This window comes from Pocillopora verrucosa, chromosome 4, assembly GCF_036669915.1.
Source record: "Pocillopora verrucosa isolate sample1 chromosome 4, ASM3666991v2, whole genome shotgun sequence".
Lineage (NCBI taxonomy): Eukaryota > Metazoa > Cnidaria > Anthozoa > Scleractinia > Pocilloporidae > Pocillopora > Pocillopora verrucosa.
In genome coordinates, this window is record NC_089315.1 from 30437556 (window position 1) to 30462680 (window position 25125).

At 37.4% G+C, this 25125-nt stretch overlaps 1 protein-coding gene across 1 annotated transcript; it reads left to right on the plus strand.

Moving 5' to 3' along the window:
- Positions 1-1107: 1107 nt before the first annotated feature.
- LOC131784079 (protein unc-13 homolog B) lies at positions 1108-23534 on the plus strand. The gene is made up of 44 exons (XM_066164945.1): positions 1108-1258; positions 1426-1455; positions 2082-2181; positions 2608-2828; positions 3199-3327; positions 4136-4470; positions 5100-5290; positions 6263-6341; positions 7594-7674; positions 7822-7873; positions 8171-8278; positions 8597-8656; positions 8826-8946; positions 9101-9207; positions 9666-9704; positions 10004-10106; positions 10609-10650; positions 10958-11085; positions 11229-11344; positions 11515-11577; positions 11694-11794; positions 12542-12692; positions 12986-13054; positions 13390-13479; positions 13961-14014; positions 14131-14330; positions 14618-14703; positions 15029-15090; positions 15610-15680; positions 15754-15850; positions 16342-16410; positions 16959-17033; positions 17232-17390; positions 17760-17848; positions 18144-18197; positions 18523-18630; positions 19041-19095; positions 19221-19289; positions 19945-20034; positions 20160-20307; positions 20769-20864; positions 20973-21008; positions 21124-21247; positions 21604-23534. The coding sequence occupies exons 1-44, from the start codon at positions 1237-1239 to the stop codon at positions 21884-21886; spliced, it is 4563 nt and encodes a 1520-aa protein (XP_066021042.1). The 5' UTR covers positions 1108-1236; the 3' UTR covers positions 21887-23534.
- The last annotated feature ends 1591 nt before the right edge of the window (positions 23535-25125 follow it).

A 25125-nucleotide genomic window follows, 5' to 3' on the forward strand; every position in this document is an offset into this window, starting at 1 on the left:
AGCTGGAGCTTGGGCCGCCTGTGAACCGACAAGATTCCAAAAGATTTTGACACTTTCAAAATAACACAAAGTAGATTTAAAATATTATGATTTTACGGTAAACTTTTTTACGACTAACGGTTAAACTTAATTAATATTTGGCCGTTTCACAGATAAAACCATTTAGACTCTTGCATAATTATTGCTGCCGTGATTGTTGTTGTTGTCTTTTTAACTTCGGGAAAGTAATACGTTTTCCGTTGAGGGAATGGTGTCGATAAAACACCTCTGTATAGTACTTAACGATTCAAATTTTAAGTACCGATCTTTAAATTCTTATCAAATTTGAAATTATTATTATCATCGTCATTAAATTTATCGTTAAGTGATGCAATGAAATTTTTAAAGAAATGTCTTAAAATTGTCCTAGTTTATGTCGTAAAATAGGTTATGGTTAGTAGCTCGTGGTATACGTAGATATCGGATGTGGTCGCGATCCACACCAGAAGTGATCGCATTGAGAGACAAAAGATTATATTTCTCTTTTGAAATTGTCCTGGTTGTTGAAATGCATTAGTTGCAACTTGTTTTCACGAGTCAGTGGCCTTTTCCTGTTTGTCTAAGATTTCACGTCGTGAAACTGCACGTGAGTCATTAGAAATTAGCATCTTGAGTCGCCTTTTGAAAAAGTTATATAACCATGACTTGCAATTAGTTACAATCGTGGGCGAAAAAAAAATTCCGTCAATGTTTTTTATCGCAGTTCCATTATGACTGGAAAAGTCTTAAGAAGTTTTTACATACTTAGCCTGTGTTGATTTGGTTCATGACTGTAAGTAATCTCACCTAGAGGATGATAAATTGCATTCACGCCCTGTGTTTTTCATTCACGAAATTCTTTGAACAGTTTATCGTGACTAATCGCAACCTAAAACGATTTTACTGCAATTGATTCGGAGAAAAAGTTATTAAAAATATCGCATCTGTTTTTCCTTTGAGTGAAACATACCAGTTAAGCAGTTTTACTGCTGAGATTGTCAAGTTAAGAGTTTGCCTCCACCCCTACCCCCGTAAGTTTCTGAATTCCGCCGTGACGTCAACGTTTATAGTAGTCGGTTGTTCATTTCGACGAGTCAATGTTTGACAGTCAGAAGCGATGAGTGAACTATACTCAAAAACAACCACGGACCCTCATCAAAGGGTTGATTTTTTGACAGGATAGTACAGAAATCATTAAGTATTACTTAGGAACTAGGCATGCCAATTTTAAGCGTACTCGGTAAGTGCGAATGATCAATTAGTAGTTGGTAGGCAGATGTCGAATGTTTTAGAATTCCGCTCGTCTCCTAGGGTTGCTGGTTCATTAATTAGAAAACAAAATTATGTTTTAACTTGTATTTTAATTTCTTTCTTACACATGTTTAAATCAATGGACGGAATGAGCAGTTAAGAGGGGCAAATTAAGATCCCTTTCTGGTAAGAAAATTGTTGTATCCTGGTTAGATTCGACAGATTCTCGATCTTGTCCTTGCTACTCCAGAGCGTCTTTGACCCGGAAAGGTTGAGGAATTTTACTTTCGAGACCTTCTGTTTCAGAATGAAACGTTTAAGGAAGTGAATTCATTTCCTTTTGAAGTTGATATGTTACTTTTCTCATTTATATTTCACATTCTTTATGAAGCAAGAACAAATTTTAATTAGGAGACAAGTGACAGTATTTAGTTCATTAACTAGTTTGATTTTGAAGATAGTTGAATTAGTTGCATCGCTGATTATTCACTTTCGTTCATACCCTGAAAACAATTCAAAATGAAGATTTTCAGTTCTTAAGAGTTAAAATCTCTTTTGTTTCTCAACTTCGTTTCTCAGAGATTTTATTGTTATTTGTTTACTTGTACTCAAGAATTTGAATTGCAAAATCTTTAATATTTGAGTTGGTCTTGCTATCAAATTCATTTTGATAAATTATATAATTTTTTGATGTCCATTACATGATATTCTTGTATCTTTAGTCTTTTTCCCAAATATATATGCCAAACCTCCATTTTTTTCAATTGTATGCCTAATGTTCTGTTTTCTTGTTGTTGTAATTATTTTTTTAGATAAAACAAGCACATTTGTACGTGTTTTGCTTCAAAATGTTACTCTGGAGACAGAAATTTGTAAGGGAAATTCTCCAACGTGGGATCAAGAGTTTGTCTTGTAAGTCTCCTTTTCATCCAAATTTTATTTATCCAAGTCTCCTGATTATTGCCCAGGTCTGTTGGTTAGGGAACAAGTCCTTGACTCATGGTATATGTAGTCTGATATTTCTCCTGGCAAATGTGGATATCTTTTTCTATGAATGGGGGAAATAAGGTTGTCTCCACTGGGAAAAAAAAAAACATCAGGCTATGCTTTTAGGAGGGTTGTATTTTTGTGTTCATTGGTATAGCAACTTTCTATTAGCAAAGGGAGACTGAGGCAAAGAAGCCAATCTCAAATTGAGGGGAGTGGGCAGGGTTTGTTATCTTAAATCAAGCTTCTCTGTAATCATGTATTGATCATTGAGATGGCTCGTTGAAGTGAGTTATCCTGACCTATGTGATTTTCTCTGGTAATAACCAGCTCGTACTGTTCTATACACAGTGAGACAAACCAGTTGGACCAGTTGCTGTGTTTCCAACTATGGGAGAAGGGATTCTTCAAAGACAGCTTGCTGGGAAGTGCATGGATCCCCTTAATGCAGATCCATCATTCAAATGTGGAAGGAAGTGGCGCATGGATTCAGATGAGCAATGAATCAGCTAAAGGACTGGTGTCGTCAGGCCACTTGCTGCTTGTGGACACTCGGTTTGAACTACCATCAGGTAAACAGAATTATTTTATGAAAGGTTGGAGCATTTTGGTAGGGATAACTAGTCTGGTTCAAAACTCTAACTTAACCCTTTAACTCCCACGATCTGATTGTTAATTCTTCTCTCTAGATGCCACACACTTCATTGTAATCTAGTTTTTGATCAAGATGACAACTTCTTCCTGACAAATTTGTGTATTCTCATTACCTGTTTGCTGGACAGATTAGGGAAATAAGGATAAGTTACATGTTAATTATTACTTCTGGGGAAGTAAGGGTTAACTGGAACACAGAGTAGACTTGGAAAATTCAATGTTTTGTGAGTTGAGTTTTTAACTGAATTAATCCCTAACAGCAACAAAATTCTCTTCTTACTTGCAAAGGACTTTCAGAGGAAGAAGCATTAGCTCTCCAAAATAAACTGGATGCCTTTTATACCATCATGAATCAAGAAATGGAAGTCCTCAAGGAACAAGCAAGGAAAGTGCAACAAGAAAAGGACATAAAGAATTGTAAGATTGATCATTGTTTTGTTATAAAGGAACACGGTTCTTGTAAACAGAACAAGGAGCAGGGATTGGGCGAGGTTAATGATGCCCATCTTTCTCTACTTCACAGAGGACTCAGTTTTATTTCTGAACCAGGGGCCTATATCTCAAAAGTCCCAGTAACTTAATGGACCCAAATCCATATTTAAAAATAAAAATTCAAAAAATAGAGAAGCTGGCTCTAACACCCAAACAATTCACTTTATTTCTTAAGCTGATAGCTTTATTGTAAAATTTTCAAAACTTTTGAAACTTCCATTTTGAATTAACACAGAACAGATTTATAGGCCTGTTAAGTTAGCAGGACCTTTGAGAAGTGGGTCCTAGGGCCACTTTCACACAAATCCCACTAACTTATCAGGCCAAGGATAAAATTTAAACTCTAATTGTAAGAGATTATACTATAGTGCAGGTCTTAGCTCAAACACCAGTTCAGTATGTTTCTTCTCTCTGATAATTTTGTTATTTGAATTTCAAACTGTCAATATCTTGATTTTCACTGAAAAAGGTGAACAAAATTTGTTTTGGAAGTCTATAAAGTTTCAGGGCTCATAAATGAAATGAGCCCTCAGAGTCACATTTGGGTTTTTTCTCTGGTGAAGGGGAGGAATGGGTAGGATAGTCAGGAAAGGTTATGCGTGACAACAGTAATCTGTTAATTTTTCCACAAACAGTTGGTGCAGGTTATAGGAAGGTGCGGGTAATACGATAATTTTTAAAGCTTCCAGTGAGTATAGTTTTATTATGGAAACATTTTCATTTTTGCTACTAGTGAATGAGGATTTTGACAGTGCTTACACAAGTGACGCAGCAGTCTATAACCCTCACTTGGACTCAGACCCAGAAATGAATGACCATTATTCTGATGATGTCATGGATGGGCAAATCAGTGACAGTGAAGCAGACCGAGACAGACTGATGATGAGTTATACGGAACACTTTGATACCAGTATCAAAAGCACCTCTGATGATATCCGTGAGGAACTGGAGGAAGAATTTGAAGAAAGCAGCCTGCTTGAAACTTGTGGTTTACCTGAGAGTCAGCAGGGAGAAGAGGATGAAGCTAAAGAGCTTTTCTATGAACACTTAGATCAATCAAGCTGTGACGTAAGTGTCAGTCTTTAAAGATTAATCCTCGTCCAAGAAATACTCGAATTTGTTCTCTCATTAATATTCAAGGGGATCTCTCTTTTTTATCCATCTGTTACTAGCCCTGTGTTTCTGTTACTTTGTTTGTCTGTCCTTTTGACTGTTACTTGTGCCAGACCACTGTATTGATGACTGTGTTCTCTTGCAATTATAAAGTCCTGGGCTGCATTGTTCAAAGCTGGGTTAATTGAGATAATCCAGAGTTAGTGTGAAATCTGGTTTATAGAACCAAAACCTTAAAATGAGAATTTGTTATAATTCTTCTTGTTTACAATTTGATGATGGGACCTCTATTGAGTGGTCACTCATGGGGAATAGCAAAGTGACCTGGCAACCACTTAATCCTTTCACTCTCGTGAGTGACAGAGCCAGAATTTCTCCTTACATCATCAATACAATATCAAGCAGACAAGTGATGAGAATAAAGGAAAATATCAACCAGGGAATTACAAGTTGATTCAATACCAAATTCTCCAAAGCAACATCATAAGAATGATATGGCAAATAGTAATGAGAATTACTAATGAGATCATGAATGGGAGTCAAATGGTTAATAAATGATTTAGCATCAAGTATTTATCTTGTAGATTGAGGAGGAAGTTGAATTCCTTGATCATGATGTGGTTGTTACTGAACGACCAAAAATTAATGCTGAGACTGTGGAAAGTATCCTAGAAGAAGATGAGGAGGGTGAGAATGAAGCTCCCAAAAGACACGCAACTCTGAAACGCAAGGGAGGCTTCAAAAAATCACCAGGAACCACAAGGAGATGCTCATGGTGAGCATTTTATTAAAAGTTTAGACTAAATTTAAAGTAATTCAAAGGTAAAAGAGGTAAGAAGTTAAGAAGTTGGGTTTTGCTTTAGATCCAACTTCATCAATCAAAGATAATGTAGGGTTACTTACTGTTTACAACTCTTTTACATCCTGTTTTATCCCTTCCACTCCCACAATTTACTTATCAATTCTCAGCACTTTTTTCTACACTTCCTTGAGAATTTTGCATTTAAATGAGTGACATTCCTACATGGTATTATCTTTCTCCTCAGCATCTTTCTGCTTAGAAATTTAGTGAATTTGTAAAGTAAAATTCATTTTTGCTCACCCCTGGTGTTTTAAAGGTTAATTTAACCCTATTCATATTTGATAAACTTTTGGCTGTGTATTGCTTTTGGTCAAATAGACTTAATCACGTACTAAGTAGATTGTTTGTATACACCATTTTAAGTGTCGCATAGTTTAGAAATGATATCATGACTTCCTTGAAGACACAAAGGAAGTCATCTTTATTGAGGAAATGTGTTTAATTGTGCATATCAAACATGACTGGATACTGAGCGATACATGAATTTTGATCTGGTTTTCAAAAACATTTAATGTGAACCATGTAGCATTGTTAAATGTTTAGTAAATACATTTTGGAGAGAGAAAAAGGGGTCCAGATTGTAACTGATTTCCTACATAGGTTACCTATACATCCAACAGGAAGTCTTTTGCCTGAAATACTCAAACCTTCCAAGAAAAATTATTCAAAGTTAGGATGAATATGGAACTTGTGGGCTATATTTGCAAGGCAAACTGCAAAGTAAACAAATTTAATGGCAAAGGACATACACATAAATTCTGTCCATTTATTTTTTTCTTAATCACTACAATGATTTTGTTGTTTTGTTTTGTTTGATCTATTTTGATTTGTGTCAGTGCCTATGTGGTGATCATAGTACCCATAAAATCTTTGTTTTCTTCACAGGAATGAAAAAACTAAAGCAATTCTTAACTCTGCGAATTCAGGTTCCATCTTAAGAAAACGGAGACCTTCTATTCCCTTTGTGAGTTTAAAGTTTTAACTTTTTTCATTGTGTTATAATGAGAGTGCCTTAATCCATATCTTTAGTTAGCAACAGTCAAACTGTGTAGTCTTTGATTTTTAGTCCTGGCAACACGATTGCCTTAAATTTTTCCCACCTTATGTTAATTCAAATTCAGAAAGTGAAATTGCGCCTAATACAGGCGCCAATGCGACTAAATTTTTCACTTTGGCGACCAAATCCTGAAAGTTAGTCGTCAAATTGGCGACTAGAACGTTTCATCATAACCTTACCAAGAGATATAGTGAATTAAAAAAAATTGCAAAGATAAATCCGCGGCAAACTTCCTCGTTAAGTTTGTTTCCAAAACGTAGCACATGCATCTCGATCGATAACCAGACGCCATCTTGGATTTAGATGAGCCTGAACGTTGTATATCATCCATCCTAGTGTCCACTTTGTAGCACGCTAAAGATCTTTTCCCTAACTTAATTTGGGAGGGTCTATCTAGAACGCTGACAGCGTAAAGAAAGATTTTGTTTGTCTTTGAAAATGGCGGGCAACTTTTTTTGAATTGGCTACCACTTTGAAGAATTTAGGAGCCAAGTGGCTATCAGAAAAAAAAGTTAATTTCACGCCCTGTCAATGCTGGTCTGCTTTTTTAAATTTCACATTTATGTTTCAAACATTGACTAGCTGCATGGTGAAAGACTTTTTTTTCTAATTTCTTAAGAGGACATCATGGTAGACTTCCTAAGGAGTAGAGCTTTGAAATGCATTGTTTGAATTTTCTCCATTAATGGCCTTTATTCGTCCCCAAAAATGTGATTAATTGATTTGTATATCCATTACAATTGCTCCTATGTTTAAATTTCATGGTTCTTTGACTCAAAGACAGGAGTCATTATTAAAGGATGCTATAGTATTTCAAGTTCACTGGTGATTTCAAATCATAGATATGACTTTATATTATCAAACTTCTGAAAGAGTATGTTAGAGTTTGTGAGTGAAAAAATCTGAGCTGTTTGAAATTCAAACTGCAGATTTATGTGAATATTTTTGTCAAGTATGCAGATATGATCACCATTAGTCTTGAGATTTGCATAGTATAAATACATACATAACAGTACTGTTGTTGTACTGGTGTTCAAATGTTATCATCAGGAAACATCAAGGTGATATGGTAATGTTACCTTTCTCATGATTATGGTACTGTAATTATAACAAGGTGTTGTAAATATAACAGAGTTTTGTTTATTTGCTTTCTTGACAGCAACCAAAAGCAAGCCCAAAAACGATCAGAAAACCCCACATAATAATGTCCCAGAGAGCTCATTTGAATGATGAAGAGCTGGTATGTTGAGGAGTGGATTTTGAAATTATTATTAATTTGTGACCAATGATAAGGTGGATATTTGGTTTTTAGTGATTTATACAAACAGGCAGAACTATTCTAGTGATTATATTGAACGTTTTTAATATTTTGAAAATTCTTTTCTAGAAACTTCATGTTTACAAGAAGACTCTTCAAGCACTTCTCTATCCCATTTCAGGTATTTTGGGTTAACACTTTACACCCTGATATCAGTGTGCATATTCTCCATACTGTTCTTTATACATTTTCCAAGGTGCTGACAAGGAGAATTTGTTGAGTGATCAAAGGCTTTCATTGGTGATCATTTCCTTTATTCTCATGACCTTAATGTGTGATTCGGGCTGATATTGTAAGGAGAAATTAGATGCTAGTCAGTCTTAGGGTTTAAAGGGTTAAATGTTATGATAAGAGTTGGTGTTTTTCTTGTATTTGTTTGTCTCAATGTGGTGTTGATATAATTTGCATTGTCTTGTAGACACCAAACCTCACAAATTTGAGATCTGGTCGACTCAAGTACCAGCGTATTGCTATGAGTGCGAAGGACTGCTCTGGGGTTTAGCCAGACAAGGGCTTAAGTGCAAAGGTGATATTTCACATTGCTAGCAATGGCAGTACCGACTGATAGTGGCAATACTGTCCTATAGACAGATAATCAATACTGACCTATGGACAGATAATCAATACTGACCAATGGACAGATAATCAATACTGATCTATGGGAAGATAATCATGTAGCTGAGTTGTGAAGCCATGACAATGCTTTAAATATCTCTCAAAAAGCTACTGCAATCAGTGATCAGTTAGACACAGACAAATTGAGATATTTGTAAATCAGGCAGACGGTTTGTCAGTGAGACATTATTATATTCTAGGGAAAGGCTAACAAATTTCTTTATTTTAGAATGTGGAGTAAAATGCCATGAGAAATGCAAGGACTTATTGAATGCTGATTGCTTACAACGTAAGTGTTGCTAGATCTTTAATTTTTACAAAACATCATGATTTTATTTTGTAACTATATAGAATCAATACGCCCAAACTGTGGTGAATGACATCTGGCTTAGAGACACACAATTACTTGATCACAGGTCTGCTCCTCCCAAACAGCATGTGAATACTTGTTCTTTCAGGTGCTGCTGAAAAATCAGCTAAACATGGTACAGATGACAAGACACAATCTATTATTGTTGCCATGAAGGCAAGAATGGAATGTAGAGAGACAGAAAGACCTGAAATCTTTGAGCAAATCAGGTGCATAGATGTTAAGTGTTTTTTAGGATTAACTCAATTATATTTTGTAGCAAACAAAGAAAGCAAGGGCTCAAGAGATGTTGACATTCAGTTCATTAAATTGAATGATTATTTTTCCTGATTGTTTTACATGGAAATTTCATTTTGACTTTAGTGAAGTGTTTCGCATGGAACCCAAAACACATGCTGGTCACATGAAAGTTGTCAAGAAATTGATCTTAGATGGAACATCAAAGTGGTTGGCTAAAATATATATCACAGGTAAATATAATAAAACAACTTTTTCAATCATCACTCATCACTCATTGCCAAGGACAAAACGGGTCACATGAAAGTTGTCAAGAAATTGATCTTAGATGGAACATCAAAGTGGTTGGCTAAAATATATATCACAGGTAAATATAATAAAACAACTTTTTCAATCGGAACCTTTCTGGCTAACTTGAAATAAATTCCCCTTTTGATTTTATATTAAGACTCACAGTACTTCTGATCGATTTGCATGTAAGTTTGGAGGAGTGCATATATCTGTTTGAAGTAAATGCTGTAGCAGGGAGAAAAGTTACATTATAGCTGGAGAATTCTCCAAACCCCACTTGTGTTTTTCTCTGCTTATTGATCTGTGGTTGTTACCAGTGGTAATGATTGAAAGCTATTTACACTCATCAGTCACTTCTGAAACAAGTAAACCCACTGTGGTGTTTTTTCTTTTTTACCAGTTGTCAGTGCACAAGGACTCATTGCCAAGGACAAAACGGGTCAGTCGGATAATGTGTGCTTGGTCAGATTTAAATTATGTTTTTGTTCTGCTGTTATTTTATGGAAAACACAGTCATTTCCTTGATTTACTGAGAACCACTTTGACACTTTTTAAATTCTTTAGAATTACATTATTCACCCTTCAACAGCAGCAGCATTTTTTCCATGTGGCTCATGTCAGATCTAGAAATTATTGCACTCCATAGTTGCTAAAATAGAGTAACTTTCATTTGTCAAGACTTGTAAATGAAATAAAGTAATATTTTATTGATGTTCTTCATTTTTTTGTGGGCCCTAGGTACCAGTGACCCTTATGTCTCAGTTCAGATTGGAAGAGCTAAGAGGAGGACAAAGACCATTCCCCATGAACTGAATCCAGAATGGAATGAGACGTATCAATTGTGAGTTAACTGACTAATCATTTAACCCTTTCACCCCCAAGATCTAATTAGTAATTCTCCTAACTATCTGCCATACAATTCTTATGATGTTAGTTCAGAGAATTTGGTATTGGATCAACTAATAATTCCATAATTGATATTCTTCTCTATTCTCATCACCTGCCTACTTGATATTGTATTGATATTGTAAGGAGAAATTCTGTCTTGGTCACTTGTGCGAGTGAAAGGGTTAAAAGTTAATTCCTACATTTCCTGCAGTGTGCTCAACAATGCCAAATGATTTTATACTCTTGCAAGTAATTTGTTTTCCTTATTTAGTGTACTAAATGGCTGCAAAATTATTGCCTTCATTTGCTTGAACATTGAACTCTTATCAATAAGATAATAATTATAAAATACTCTGAAATAGGGTTAGGGTTGTTTGTGGTTGTTTTTATTAAAATTTAAATTGATCATGAGGTTGGACTATTTTTTACCTTCTTCTCTGTTTTTCCTTTTACAGTGAGTGTCATAACTCTTCTGACAGAATTAAAGTGCGTGTTTGGTATGTAAAGAATGATGACAAATAAATGGATGAAATATAATGATTAACAAAATGATTTCAGACTTGAAGTCTAGGTGCATGTTCTGTATTGTGCCTTCAGTTGAGAACAATTGACTACCTACCTGTAGCACCGGGAAATTGGATATTCTACCACATTCAACTGTTTTGAAGTATTTTAGTGCCTAAAAAATACCTAACTGTGACTTTGGAAAAAAAAAATGCAAATGTGAAAATACAAGCTGTAGCATATTGTTAGCAGTTTAAAAAAACAAGACTCTGACCTATTTCTGGTTCTTTCTGATGGCAGGGACGAGGATGATGATATCAAGGCGCGTGTGAGATCAAAGCTGATCAGAGAACCTGATGACTTCCTTGGGCAGACGATTATTGAAGTTCGAACACTGAGTGGAGAGATGGATGTTTGGTATAATCTGGGTAAGAAGAAGACTCTTTCTCTCTCTCTCTCTCTCTCTCTCTCTCTCTCTCTCTCTCTCTCTCTCTCTCTCTCTCTCTCTCTCTCTCCCTCTGAATATTTTTGCTGTTGAATAAAGGTAACCTTTCTTATTTGTCCCATGTAGAAAAGAGAACAGATAGATCTGCTGTGTCTGGTGCAATACGTCTTAGAATCAGCATTGAGATTGAGGGAGAGGAAAAAGTTGTACCATATCATCAGCAGTACACATGTCTTCATGAGGTAAATATTTACAAAACACTCTATTTTGTGATTTCTTTAAAAAAAAAACAAAAACAAAAAAAAAACAAGATGGCGCGGAAGAAGTAATTTTTATGAAGCTTTTGCTTCCCTCCGAGATATCTTTGAGTTGGTAATTTACATATATTTCTGTCATTTCTTTTCTCCTGTAGAATATATTTCATTTCTTGTGTGAGAAGAATAATGGGCAAGTTCCACTTCCAGTGTCGAGCTCAGTAAGTTCTTATTTATGAATGCTGTTTGATCTACAAGTATGAAGGGATTATTTTGTAGAGAAGTGTTGGATTAAGAACTGGGTCTTCTTGACATCATTCTTGCTAATTTTTTCCAGAGAGAAGATCCATGGAAAGAGTTTTTCCTACCACCAGCTCTTGAAATAGTGAATGAGTTTGCAATGCGATACGGCATTGAAAGTATTTACCAGGCAATGACGTAAGTTTATTAGTCTATCAGTTAGTCACCCCATTGGCTAGTCAGTTAGTCAGTCAGTCAATCAGGCAGTCAGGCAGACAGTCAGTCAGTTAGCTAGCCACGGAGAGACAGATAGTTAGTCTTCCAAACAGCTATTGAAATGATGAGCGAGTTTCCAAAGCGATACGGCAATGAAAACATTTACCACGCAATGACGTAAGTTTTTTAATCAATCAGTCAGTCAGTCCATGGGCCAGCCAGTCAGTCAGTCCATGGGCCAGCCAGTCAGTCAGTCCATGGGCCAGCCAGTCAGTCAGTCCATGGGCCAGCCAGTCAGTCAGTCCATGGGCAGTCAGCCAGTCAGTCAGTCGTCAGTTAATTAGAGATACAAATAGTAAGTCTTCCAGGAAGTCAGTCAGACAGTCAGTGAAATATTAAGTCGGCCCGTCACATAATCACAATGTAGATCAGTTAGGAGGACAACAGTCCCTGAGTTAGTCTATATACCAGGGCCCAGTTGTATAGAGGGCAGATAACGCTATCCAACCGATAAATCACTATCCGACGGATAAGTGAGAGAGAAACGTATGGTGTGATCCACCGGATAGAGTTTTATTTGGTGGATAGCGTTATCCAACCTTCGAACAACCGAAGCCAGTATGACAGGTAGTCATACAGGTCCAACAGGTTGTTAGTCAGACAGTCAGCTAGTCACCAGCTTGTCTTATTCACGTGATTGTTGCTAATGGTTTAATTCTTTCTCATCAGTCACCTGTCCTGCCTAACGACAAGCTACATGTGTCCAGGTGTCCCAGCAGTCATCAGCAGTCTGCTAGCCAACATCAATGCCTTCTTTTCTCACACTACAGCTAATTCTGCCACATCCGCTTCACACAGATTCACTTCCACTAACTTTGGGGTAAAGAAAGATAATCGATAACTTAGAGATAAGGCCTTGAATAAGCAGAGCTTGGCAAAAATTGTGTTTGCGAGATTTCGTGCTTCTTTTGCTTTGTCCCTCCAAGTTACTACCCTAGTAGACAGAGAAAAATTTATTGACTCTTTTTTGGCCATCAGAATTGGTCTTTATGATTGTTATCAAATCATGATAAACTCGAGTTTTACATTCTACATCTGAATATAGTGAGGGTTTCTTCATATTTGTTGTAATTTCAACATATGTAATTCGTCGATTTTTGAATTAATTTTCAGAGTGAAAAGTTTGTGAAGATTGTGGATCACCTCTACAATACGTTAAGAATTGACATTGCAAACTATCGGGTAAGATTAAAAAAAATTAATAATTAAAAATAAAAATATAAAAAATTACAGTGAACAACACTATTGATAAAGGAATTGCTACACCCCTAAGGTGTGGCTTCGTAGCTCAATTGGTTGTAGTGCCCAACTAGTATCTGGGAGGCCTGGGTTCGAATCCCGTCGAAGCCGGATCTTGTTCAAGCTTCTTTTCTGCAGTTGCTAAGCTTTATTCCACCTATGTGGATCATTTCTTTTCTTGATTTTTATCTGCAGGTCAAATTAAACATATTTTATTAAAATTTGTTATTGTGAATATTACACAAGTTTCGCTTGAAACCCCCGTGATTAATTTACAGACAAACTTTCCATCGTCAAGTACGGAGAAGTTAGTCGATTTAAAGTCATCAGTGGATCTATTGACAAGTGTCACCTTTTTCAGAATGAAGGTTAGTTCATACAATAACAATGGTTTTAATCTTGATTATGAAGAAGATTAACAGCGAAAAAATATAAAGTAATTATCAGATCCTAAATCGAATGATTATTGTTAAAGCCTTGAGGGAGATCACCATAAAGAAAAATTATTTCTGGTTGTGACATAAGTGAAAATTATTTATTGAGCACCTACACCGGCCCCAAAGGGTAGCAAAGAGGGGGTGGGGGTGGGGGGAAACTGATCCCGTCTGCGCACGAATTTCAGAAAAATTCACGCGTTACGTGTACTTTAAATACTTTGAACGGTAATTCATGCATCATGAATTTCAAAGGAAACTTGAAATCTCAGCTTACTACGCCATTGTATAGGCGTCACTTATTAAGTTTGGACTTAATCACGCGTTACGTATAAACCCTTTGGCACCCTCGTTATACCCACGATGAGATTGCGTGGCTTTCGATAATGAATTTTTTTTTTAAACATATTAACAGGTACTCAACCAGCGGCCTACTAGGACAGCAGAAATTGTGCGCGAGTGTGTCAAGGTAAGCAGTAGTTGTCACAGGGACTGTGTCAGTAATACAGATGCTATGCTATTACCTACGAATGGACTCCTACAACTCCTAACATATTTAACACTTTACAATCATCTTCGTTACAGAACTGTGTCAAGGGAAGTTATGCTTATCTTTATGCAAACTGCGCTGAGTTGTACGATAGAGAGCTCGCTTCAGAAAGCTCCTCGTTAGAACCAAGTATGCAGGCTGGACCCAAGAGCTTGGACTTCTGGCCAAAGTTGATTTCACTGGTGGTGTCTGTGATTGAAGAGGACAAGTGTACTTACACTCAAGTCTTAAACCAGTACGTGATTTTTGCAGACTACAACCGGCATCTATTTCCCATTTTAGTCCTTTGCGTGATTTAAAAGAAATCAGGAAAAAAAATTAAGTTGCATTGTGGCGCCAACTTAATTTATTTGCTGAATGATTTCGTCACGCAATGAACTAAACTGAGGAAAAGGAGTTACTCGTGGCCTAGTTTTTCTCCTTTTTTTTTTTCATATCTTTTCCCAGATGTTTGACTTCCCAAATGAAGTAATTAAACATGAAACCTTACTGTATGATTCTTCGTTTTAAAATCTATTTTAGGTTTCCCACTGAGCTTAATGTCGGCGAAGTCAGTGCACAGGTGTTTTGGGACATGTTCTGTTCGGACCTACAGGATATGTTAAAAGGTAGTGAAGCTGAATATACAAGTTATTTTCATAATACATCGTTTTGGACGTTAATGGTATAGGCGTGTCGTTAACCCCAAGGTAGCGTTATGATTTTTCTTCGTTGTGGTCTTCTTTTCCAACGTACGTGAACTCCATAGTTAACTGGTGCTACTTGGCATTGCTTTACCCTAAGCCTTGGAGACTAAGGAAAACCTGTGGTCCTTGTTTGGTTGAGTACAGGTGGCTTTCAAGATAGAAGCCTCTTTGAAAAATATCCGGTCAAATTTATATTTAAATGAGATAATTAATGAATACTCAATTTTGTTTTTCGCAATATTTCCAGAGCACAGCTTAAAGCAGCAGTCTCGATGGGGCAGTGCTGATTATATGAACCTTCACTTCAAGGTAAAACCGTTATGACAACACGACAATAGGCAAATCTTCATTACTTAGTGATTATTAACCCAACTAAATAGTATGAAAAGACTTCATTCAAGAAAGAAGGCGAAAGCGAAAAATTTAGTGCTATGCCCTTTACTCTGTTTGAAAATTTTATTACCTTCCATTTCTTGACTCTGTATCGTGATAATCTCTTATGGACGCTTCAGGATCTTTATGATTTCAAGAGAGTTTATTAATTGCGAATTTAAAATTTTGCACCATCATTAATGTAATGACAAATTCTAAAAATATTACAAGGAGCCAATGAGAAACCAGAGCAAATGCATGTAACAATAAAACTTCCTCAAGCGCGGGAAAACGCGAGTGACAAAGTCGCGGTCAGTTTTGAGTCTGATTGGTCAAAGAGGTGGCGTGAGTTTTCTGGACCAATCATTGAGCCTTGTAAACCAAATCCAGTGAAGTCCCGGATTACTATCGACACTCGATTGAAAGTTGTTCTTACAGGAATTTTATTCGTTTTAGGTTAAATGGTTCTACCATGAGTATGTCAGCATGTGTCCAGAAAACAAAGGCATAGTTCCAGAGTTTCCCAGGTAAAGTGTGGCCATCCAGAGTGTGCGCTTCTTCATGACAACGTGACTAATAATGAAATTTTGGCTTTTACAGCTGGTTTGAGCCTTTTGTGTCTCAGTGGCTGACAGAGAACGATGAAGTGTCGATGGAGTTTATGATTGGAGCTCTTGATAGAGACAAAAGAGATGGAGTAAGTAAAAGGCGAATTTAAACCTAGATATCCAGACCAGACTAAGAACAGACTTCTATCAACGGAAGTCAACAGAAACTGGCGCTCTTGTTCACAGTATAAACGTGGGCTACGAAATGAACAGAACGACTACATTTTACCAGCAAATCGAAATTGACCTATCAGAAGTGACGTATGCTACTTACGTCTTGCGTCCGATGACATCACAAAAAATACTGACCAATCAGATTTCACGACCACGACTTAAAACATTCGACTGGCAAGCAACTCCTCACGTGACTCTGGTGATGACAGGTTGACGACAGGTTGACGACAGGTCAATCACTCCCGACAACAGGCCTTTGAAGATCATCTCCCACCTGAATGATTAGACTACACGATTGAGGACAAAAGTGAAATTGAGAATTAAATGCAGTTTCTATTCTTACTTTCTATTTTGTTGACTTGAACCGTTCTGAAATTTGTGTTGGTATATTTGTTTCATTCTTTAGTTTCCTCCGAGCTCTCCTCACACTTTGTTCTCCAATTCAGTGGTAGATATTTTCTGCTCTTTGAATCAAGTAAGTCGTTTTCCCTACATCTTGCCTTTTACTTTAGATGTTAAGATTTTGGCTGCCATTAACTACTTGTTTCAAGTTGTTTAATGAAGAACACTTGAACATTTAGATGTGTACAAAAGCTGCCGTAGCTTTAGCATTTCCTCTGTGAAATGATCGCTTTGCTATTTATTCGTATGTTATTATAGATACTGATGAAATACCAGGATTTTTCCTTTGACTAAAAAATCATATCTTCATCGCGCGCAGTGAAGATACTATTTTTATCTTTCACCATATTGGTGTCGCCATGGTTACTAACAGGATTAGCCAATTACAAGAGAGCTTCCCGCTCAAGCGCGCGGCCGGTTCTTTTGAAATTTCATCAGTACAAATACCATAAACAGAACATTACATAGCCGCTTGAAGATACGAATTTTATCTTATCGAGTTGAAAGTATCTCTCACGAGTTAGCGAAGCGAACGAGTGAGAGATACTTTCAGCACTCGAAGATAAAATTCGTATCCCCGCGCGGCCATGTAATATCCTTTTTTTTTTGCACACACTACAGAGCTTTGAGATTGTCAGGAAACTTGACTGCCCAGATCCAGAAATCCAGACACGCTACGTCATCAAGTTCACTATGGTAAGCGAAACATAAAGATATTTAATCTCAATCGGAAGACGTTATGACGTTTTGATTGTCAAACAAATTCTCTTGTCAGCACCTTGAGAAATGTATAGAGAACAGTTTGGAGAATATGTATACTGATATTATGGTGTGAGGGATAAACTGGCCGTTTTAACACGCAGTCTAACATATCCTTTCTTTCTTAATTTGCAGACTGTGCAGAATGTGTTGCTTCAGTATGCTGAGAGGATAAATAGAGAGTTCAGCGTGTGGTGTGACCAAGGAAAAACGGCCTGCATTCTGATGAACAACATCCAACAACTACGAGTCCAGTTGGAGAAACTTTACGAAACTATGGGTGGAGGGGGAAAGGTAATTAAGCGTGATATCTCTTATGTTTTTTAGTGAGGCTGGGAAGATGAGACGAGAATTGCATTCTAGCTCTTTTGAGCGGACTGCTATCAGAATGCCAAAAATATTCCTAAAGGCGCAGCAGAAAAGTGTAATGACATACCGGTAGTTCTTAATGTCATGAAAGGATTCTCTTTGCCATTCGTGCATGGAAAAGCGGTCGGTTGAGAAAGCAGCGCGAGATTTCTGGATTGATTGTAAAGCAAAGTAAAGTAAACCCAACGGACTCCTGGATTTCTTTCGACACTGGATTGAAAATTGCTCTCTCTGATTTGGAAAATAAAATGTTCACGCAAGATTTGTATACTGATATTTCCTTCCGTCACATAGCTTTCCCCAGAATGCAGTGAGGTCTTCAAAGAATTGCAAGTTAAGCTCAATCTGACTCTGGATGAACTTTGTGTTCTATTTGTTCGAAGGTAAACGTAAATTTAAAACTAAACCCTTTAACTACCAAGATCTGATACACATTTCTTTGTCAATCAGTTATAGGAATTTGATGTTAGAGCAAGATAACAACTTATACCTGATGAATTTGAGTGTTCTCATTACTTGTTTGCTGCATAATGTATGGATGTTAGAGGGAGAAGTTATATGTTTTAAATCACACCTGGGAGATCACTGTTGGAACCAAATTCAATGTTTTTTGTTTGTTTACTTTTTATTTAGGGTAGCCTTTATTTAATACATTTATTTCCGGTTTTTTTCCTGCAGCTTCGATTCCACAATACAGGAAAGCGTCAAGGGTGTGGGAAACCTGCTATTCAAGTAAGGAGACACTCAAAATTTATCTTTCATTGTCGTTTTTAGTCTTACAATTCACTTTCCTTGGTGACTTTGATGTAGTATATCAGTTTAGACTGTTTTGGAAGACAAAAGACAGAAGACTTTGTTGCTGGACTAATTTTGCCTATTTCTTTGCAGTCAATATTCTTCTCGTAACAATGTGTTATAGAAGTTTGCAAGCTTTTTTGTTAACCTTAACATTTTTTCTCACTAATTAATGCCTTCACATGTACATCTGTTGTATACCAATAAGGTTCAGTTTATAAACCGTGTGACAGTTTTGAGCGTTCTACAATTTCTTTTTCAGGATTAAAAGTACAGGAAACTTTAACCCAGCTTTGCCAAGCTCTAAAAATGTTGTCGTTAATGATTCCGAATCAATTCTTCAACCACTGCTTGGAATTCTTGAAGGAAGGTAAGAAAAGAGAGTAAAAATTCTGGAAATGCCTTTTGTACTGACAAATAGAAAAAATGAAAAGAAAAAAATAGGTAACCAACTTGGAATAGTCTCGGCTCAATAGTCAGGCTGCAGTTGTTCGAGAAATGGATAACGCACCCCACTGAATAAATCACTATCTGGCAGCTTGGTTTGGCAGTACGTTTTGTCAACACTTATCTGCTGGATAGCGATTTATCCTTGGGATAGCGTCATCCGCCCTTGAACAACTGGGCCAGATATCAACAACTGCGTACACCTTAACGTGGGTTTTTCAAACCTTACTCGCTGTCACCAGCATGTCCTATCCAGGACCATTCACACCCGATTCTTCAGACCACACGACCGAATAAAATTGGTGTTACTTATGCTGACTTTATTCCTCACAGCTTGGAAATGTTTTACAATTCATGCGAGAAAACAGTACTGAAGAGGGTTCTAAAGGTAAGTTGTTTCATTGCATTTGTCTATCAAGAATAACATAGTTCTTCAGCAGTAAATCGCACGGTTTTTTCGGAGTGCCTTCTCGATCATCGTGATCATAATTGGATTCATGTAATCTCTTACAGGAATTGTGGAAGCTTGTTATGGTAAACATCGAGAAGATTATAGTCTTGCCTCCTCTTCCAGCTATTACGGTAAAGTTACTGGTCGACTTATCCGCGATTTAAGCTGTTTTCATACATTTAGTAATCTTCAATTGGGTGTCGATAGTATTTCAGAATTGTTTTGCTTTTATTTTTCTTCACTCCATGATTGGTCCAGAAAACTCGTGCCTCTTTTTCAACCAATCAGATTCAAAACTAAACCAAATTGCGTCTTGGTTAACAGCGTTTTCTCGCGCTTTAGACAGTTAACTTGTATTTACTTTGAGTTCTCACTGGCTCCTTATGGTATGTCCCTTGATTCTGATTGGTCGTTGTGACTACTATGGTTTATGTTTTAGGACACTCACTCAAACTTAGTGCTATTTTCCCTTTTTTGGGGTGAAAACATCCAAAAATTTCTCAGAAGAAATTTCTCAGGTTCCATAGGTTGCAACAAATGAAAACCCTATGTTTGGAGAAAGTTTTGGCACTTCACTCAAGACACGAGAACCTCGCCGGGTCAAGAAGTTGTGTTTGTGGGCTCTGACAGTGCCACTCAGGAGTATAAATCAATACCGGAAAACTGACATGAAGACAACAAGAATTGTGGGGTGTAGGGGAGGGGAGGGGGTGTCCTGGCTTGTATTAGCAGCTAATTCAGAAGTAGTACTTGTAATGATTAAGGTGTTTTTTTTCTGATACGCAGGAGATGAGTGGAATCACCGGCCAGTCTGACTCCAGAAACATGAGCCTTAAACAATGTGCCGTGCTGGAAACCGCTCTTCTAAAAATAAAGGTAATATAATTAAGAATTTATCACGGCGAGTTGGTTTTTATAGTCAGATGCTTTTGTTAATGTTGGTTGATGAGATAGATTATTGAATTTTTTCCTCTTTGTTCGTCTATTTCTTTGCAATAAAGGATTATTTCAATGCTTCTGGGAAAGGACTGAAAAAGGCGTTTTTGGACAAGTGCGCTAACATGCATTCTCTGAAGTCAGCCTTGTCTTTGTACACCCAGACCACCGATTCGCTTATTAAGGAATTTGTGAAGAGCCAGAACTCCCAAGGTAAAGATAATTTGGTGTTATCATTTGAGTGGATAATGTAAATTTGCCACAGTGAAGAGTTTCTAGAACTAACGCTTCCAGCGTTTCCCTTTTTGGCCCCTTTGTTAGAGCAACGACCCAGACCGACGCAGCACGACAGTTTCTTTAGAATCTTATCCCCATGACTTCCGAATTTAGGTTTGTTGTGGGTTGATAGAGGTGTGTTTTCGATTCAGTGAGATGGGAAATGAATGTAGTCATGGAACCTGTTGGTGCGTCGGGAAGGAATTAGTCTAAGATGTTATATAAGGAAGGGAGGAGGGGTGGGTTGGATAGGAAAGGAAAGGGGACTTAGGAAGAAAGAAAGGACGATTCAACAAGTAAAGGAAACAAATGAGAATGCCATCAGGGCAACGTATCGGACCAGTTAGGAGAGATGGGTATCCCTTAATAACATCTGTTGCGATTTCACGCGTTTTTAGAGGATCCAGGAGTTGACGACCCAGTGGGAGAGGTGTCAGTGCAAGTGGACCTCTTCACCCACCCTGGGACAGGAGATCACAAGGTTACTGTCAAAGGTACTGAGAAATAAGGAAATACTAAACCTCAATATGTTACTCCTTTTACTGATGACTTTATTTTGTGATAGAAAGTGTTAAATTTGTTCGTGTGTTGTTGTATTGCAGTTGTCGCTGCCAAAGACCTCAGGTGGCAGTCACCTGGTTAGTAACTTTCTGTTTTAACAGCGGATAGTTTTTTAAAGTTACTTTACATTCACCATGTCACACAAATGGAAAGGAAAGTTCGAGGTAAATGTTGTTCCTGTTTTGTTTTCAGGAATGTTCCGTCCGTTTGTGGAAGTGAACATTGTTGGTCCCAGTCTCAATGGAAAGAAACGGAAGAATTCCACCAGGTCGAAAAACAACAACTGGTCTCCGTTATACAACGAAACATTTTTCTTGTAAGTTGGAAGGAGAAGGTCTGAGTGCGGGAAGTTTTTATCGTAGGAACCAGGGCAGTTTTCACCGGGGATGTCAATTGTGTTGGTTGTGCTTTACTTAGCTCTCTGATTAGTCGAGAAAAATTCCCTCCACCCTCCATAGCATTTAGATTCGAAACTCAAACCAATGTCGTCTTGATCTCTCCCATCTTCCCGCGCTTTACGCAGTCAACCCTTTTTCTTTGAATTCTCATTGGCTCCTAACATTTCCCTCTGATCTGATTGGCCGGTTTGTTTCCTTTGATATTGATTTCACGCCACTCAATCGAAAAGCCCTTTATGTGCTTAGCTAACCACCTGTTTGCATTTGTTTCCAGTCACTTGGGCAATGAAGGTGAGTTGGATTCGTATGAGCTTCAGATATGTGTCAAGGACTACTGCTTTGCTCGGACAGACAATCTTGTAGGTATGACAGTGCTCCACTTGAGGAACATTGCTGAAATGGGATCATGTGCCTGCACCCCGGCCCTCGGACGCTATGTCCAGATGGATCCCAAAGGTTGGACCATTTTAAAGATTCTGTCACAAAGAATGAACGATGAAGTCGCCCGTGAATTTGTGTTGCTTAAAAATAACAGAAGATCAGAGGGTTTTGATTAATTGTCAGGAATTTATCGCTAAATTATAAGATTACCTATGCTCGTATTTATTTATCATGGTTTTGCCGTAAAACGATGTAGACAAAATTGAAGCCCAATGTTATGAATTATTCTGTAAGTTTCAGTTATGTCTGATATTCGGATGAATAGAGAAATTTTGGAACTTACTTAATAAATATAAGCTGGCCATAAGAATTTTTTTTACAATTTAATATATAACATAACCGATAAAATAGGACAAAAATAAACAGTAAATTGATTCCTATTATTGAATTTATTGTTTCATTCATTTAAAAGTCATGATTTGTCTGATTGGATTGCTCCTGTGTGGACGTTATTTCTGGAAAGCATGGAAGTTATGTAAATATTTGCGTAGTGCTAACTTATGATAAACATGCTAAGGGAATTTTTGGCGGATCTTCAAATATTTGATGGCAAAGTAATGTCATAAACTTCCAGTATTGACATTGGTTAGGTGGAATGTATTTAAATTGTAACTAGAATGTAGTTGAGATTTAGAGAATTATCCTAACATTTCCTCTTATATGTAAAGTATCCTTCATATTAAGATAGTTCTGCAGTACTTAAAGCTGATTGTATAAATTTGGAAAAAGTCTGCACAAAGTTACGAAAATGACTGTCGATAGTAATCTGGGATAGCGTTGATTTGTTTCATTACGGTCTCTGATTAGTCGAGAAATTTCACTAGACCCTCTCAGTCAATAATACGTTAAAATAATGGCCAATCAGGTGTTGGTTACTTTCGCTTTTTGATGGGTGGAGGTTGTGGTAGGGTAGGTGTGAAATCACGCGAGGGAATGTTTCCTCTCTCGCAGATGCTCGCACAAGTTGCGCTTTGGTTTCACACCCCAAAAGTGTTCTCCATCGTCAAGTTCTGATTTACAGGAAATTTTGTTAACGAACTGCAGGTTGGCAATTTACTGTGTAAGAAACGTCGCCCATGAAAATGATGTAACTAAATTCAGGAAAAATGAATCTTGAAAGTGGTTTTAATTGTCACTCACGCAACCACGCCTTTTGGACGTATGGCGTGTTTGCACCGCTGCGATCAAATTTTCGACTGTACCGGCTAAAATTCGTCCACGATTTCTGCGTTCGAATTTTCTTAACAGCCTGTGTACAGCCACCCCCTACCCTCTAAAAGATAATCGGAGTTTTAATCTTCTTTTGGAAGGTAGGGGGCGTTTTTATACAGACTAATTTTGAGTGGCTAGGCGTATAAATTTATGAACGGTTAGCAAAGTACCGCATGAGCAGAATATCCAAACGCACGAACTTTGAACCAGAAGGAAATTAATATAGTGTTGTTGTAACTCAGCTTAAAGCATTTCCTGGTGCACTTATAGAAGTACATCAGTTTAAAGACATTAAGGGACATATATATCGTAGTTAGTACCGTAAGGCTTAGACACAGGATAAAATAATGATTGTCCAATGAAGTGGACATTTACTATCTAGAAAAATTATTATGCTCCAACTTTGTTTTAAAATTCATTAATTTTCGATATACGTAACTTCTGTGATTTAATTATTTCGGGTTGGATACGTTTTCCATTTGTACAGAAGGGCGTTATTTTTGATAATGGAGAATTGAATAAAAGAAAGTTGCCGTAGATGTTTCCTTTTAATTAGACTTTGGGTTTGTTAGCAACTCCAACTGAGAGTATTTTATGCCACTTTCAGTGGCATAAAATACCTGCTAGTGCCCATGCACCCACCCTTTAATACCACCCAACCCATTTTCTCTAGTACCCATGCACCCACCCCTTAATAGCACCCCACCCATTTTCTCTAGTACCCATGCACCCACCCCTTAATAGCACCCCACCCATTTTCTCTAGTACCCATGCACCCACCCCTTAATACCACCCCACCCATTTTCTCTAGTACCCATGCACCCACCCCTTAATACCACCCCACCCATTTTCTCTAGTACCCATGCACCCACCCCTTAATACCACCCCACCCATTTTCTCTAGTACCCATGCACCCACCCCTTATTACCACCCTCACCCATTTCCTCCGGTGTCCATGCAACCACCCCAACTCATTTCCTCTAGTGCTCATGCACCCACCACAAGTGCTCAAGCACTCCCCCCCCCCCCCATCCCTTATTTTCTAACATAGTGAGGATACAAAGAAAACCTGTTTCTATTGCCACTTTATTTAAAAACTTTTTATGCTTCAACTACAGTGGGATCAGTATAAGAAAATAATGAGCACCCCCTCTATTAAGCACCCTCCCTCAGAAGTGCCCCTCCTATCAGCCAAAATTTTAAATAAGCACCCAGGCTCTTATTCAAAGAAATACAGTATGTTTGGAGTACATTGACATTTGTGCAAGGGCTACCAGCATGTAGCCAGCACATCACAAGTGGGAAAATCTCTCTGCTACCCAAGCTGTCTATGAAATCTGTGCTTATGTCTAACTATCCTGACAAGATCATTAGAATTTATAATTTCACAAACACAGACCTTTCCTCTACAGTGTCCTTTATTTCAGATAGGCAAGTCTTAATTTCTGTTTACAAAGTCAATACAATACCAAGCATTTAAGTTTAAGATGATTTAAAATCCAACTAAAAACCACACACTTGGATGCACCAGAGTGGAAATAGTGCAGCTGATGATTATCACTACTTAAAATTAAAGATTCATTGTTTAAAACACGTTTTTCTGTTTTTGTTGCTGTTGATTTGAGACGAACAAGCAAAATTGTGGGGACATTACTAGGAAAACCAATACTTTTAGACCACCAGGGCCCAGTTCTCAGAAGGGCAAATAAAACTATTCAATGGATAAATATCTGTCCAGCAGGTATGTGCCTAAAGATTGTACTGGACGATCCACCAGAGAGAGATTTATCCACTCTTCAAACTACATGGAGGCAGATGTCAGTGACATTGGGGTCGAGATATTCAAAGAGAGACTAAAATAATGAGAATCCAATGGAAGTCAGAAGGGGCATGATATCAAAATAACAGAAAGTTTAGAACATTTGGGGAAATAGAATTCACTAAGGTACCCTGGTGGTGGTTCAAAACAATGTCACACTTATTGGAGACGACCATGTGTGAAAACAAGCCCTGTGACTTATGTCCTTAAGGTGATTGTAGACACAAAAATGAGTACTTATTATTGTGTTCACTTTAAAAATAAATATTAGTTTGTGTTAGTTCAACTATTCACTGTTGATTACAACATACAGGAATTTCCAGT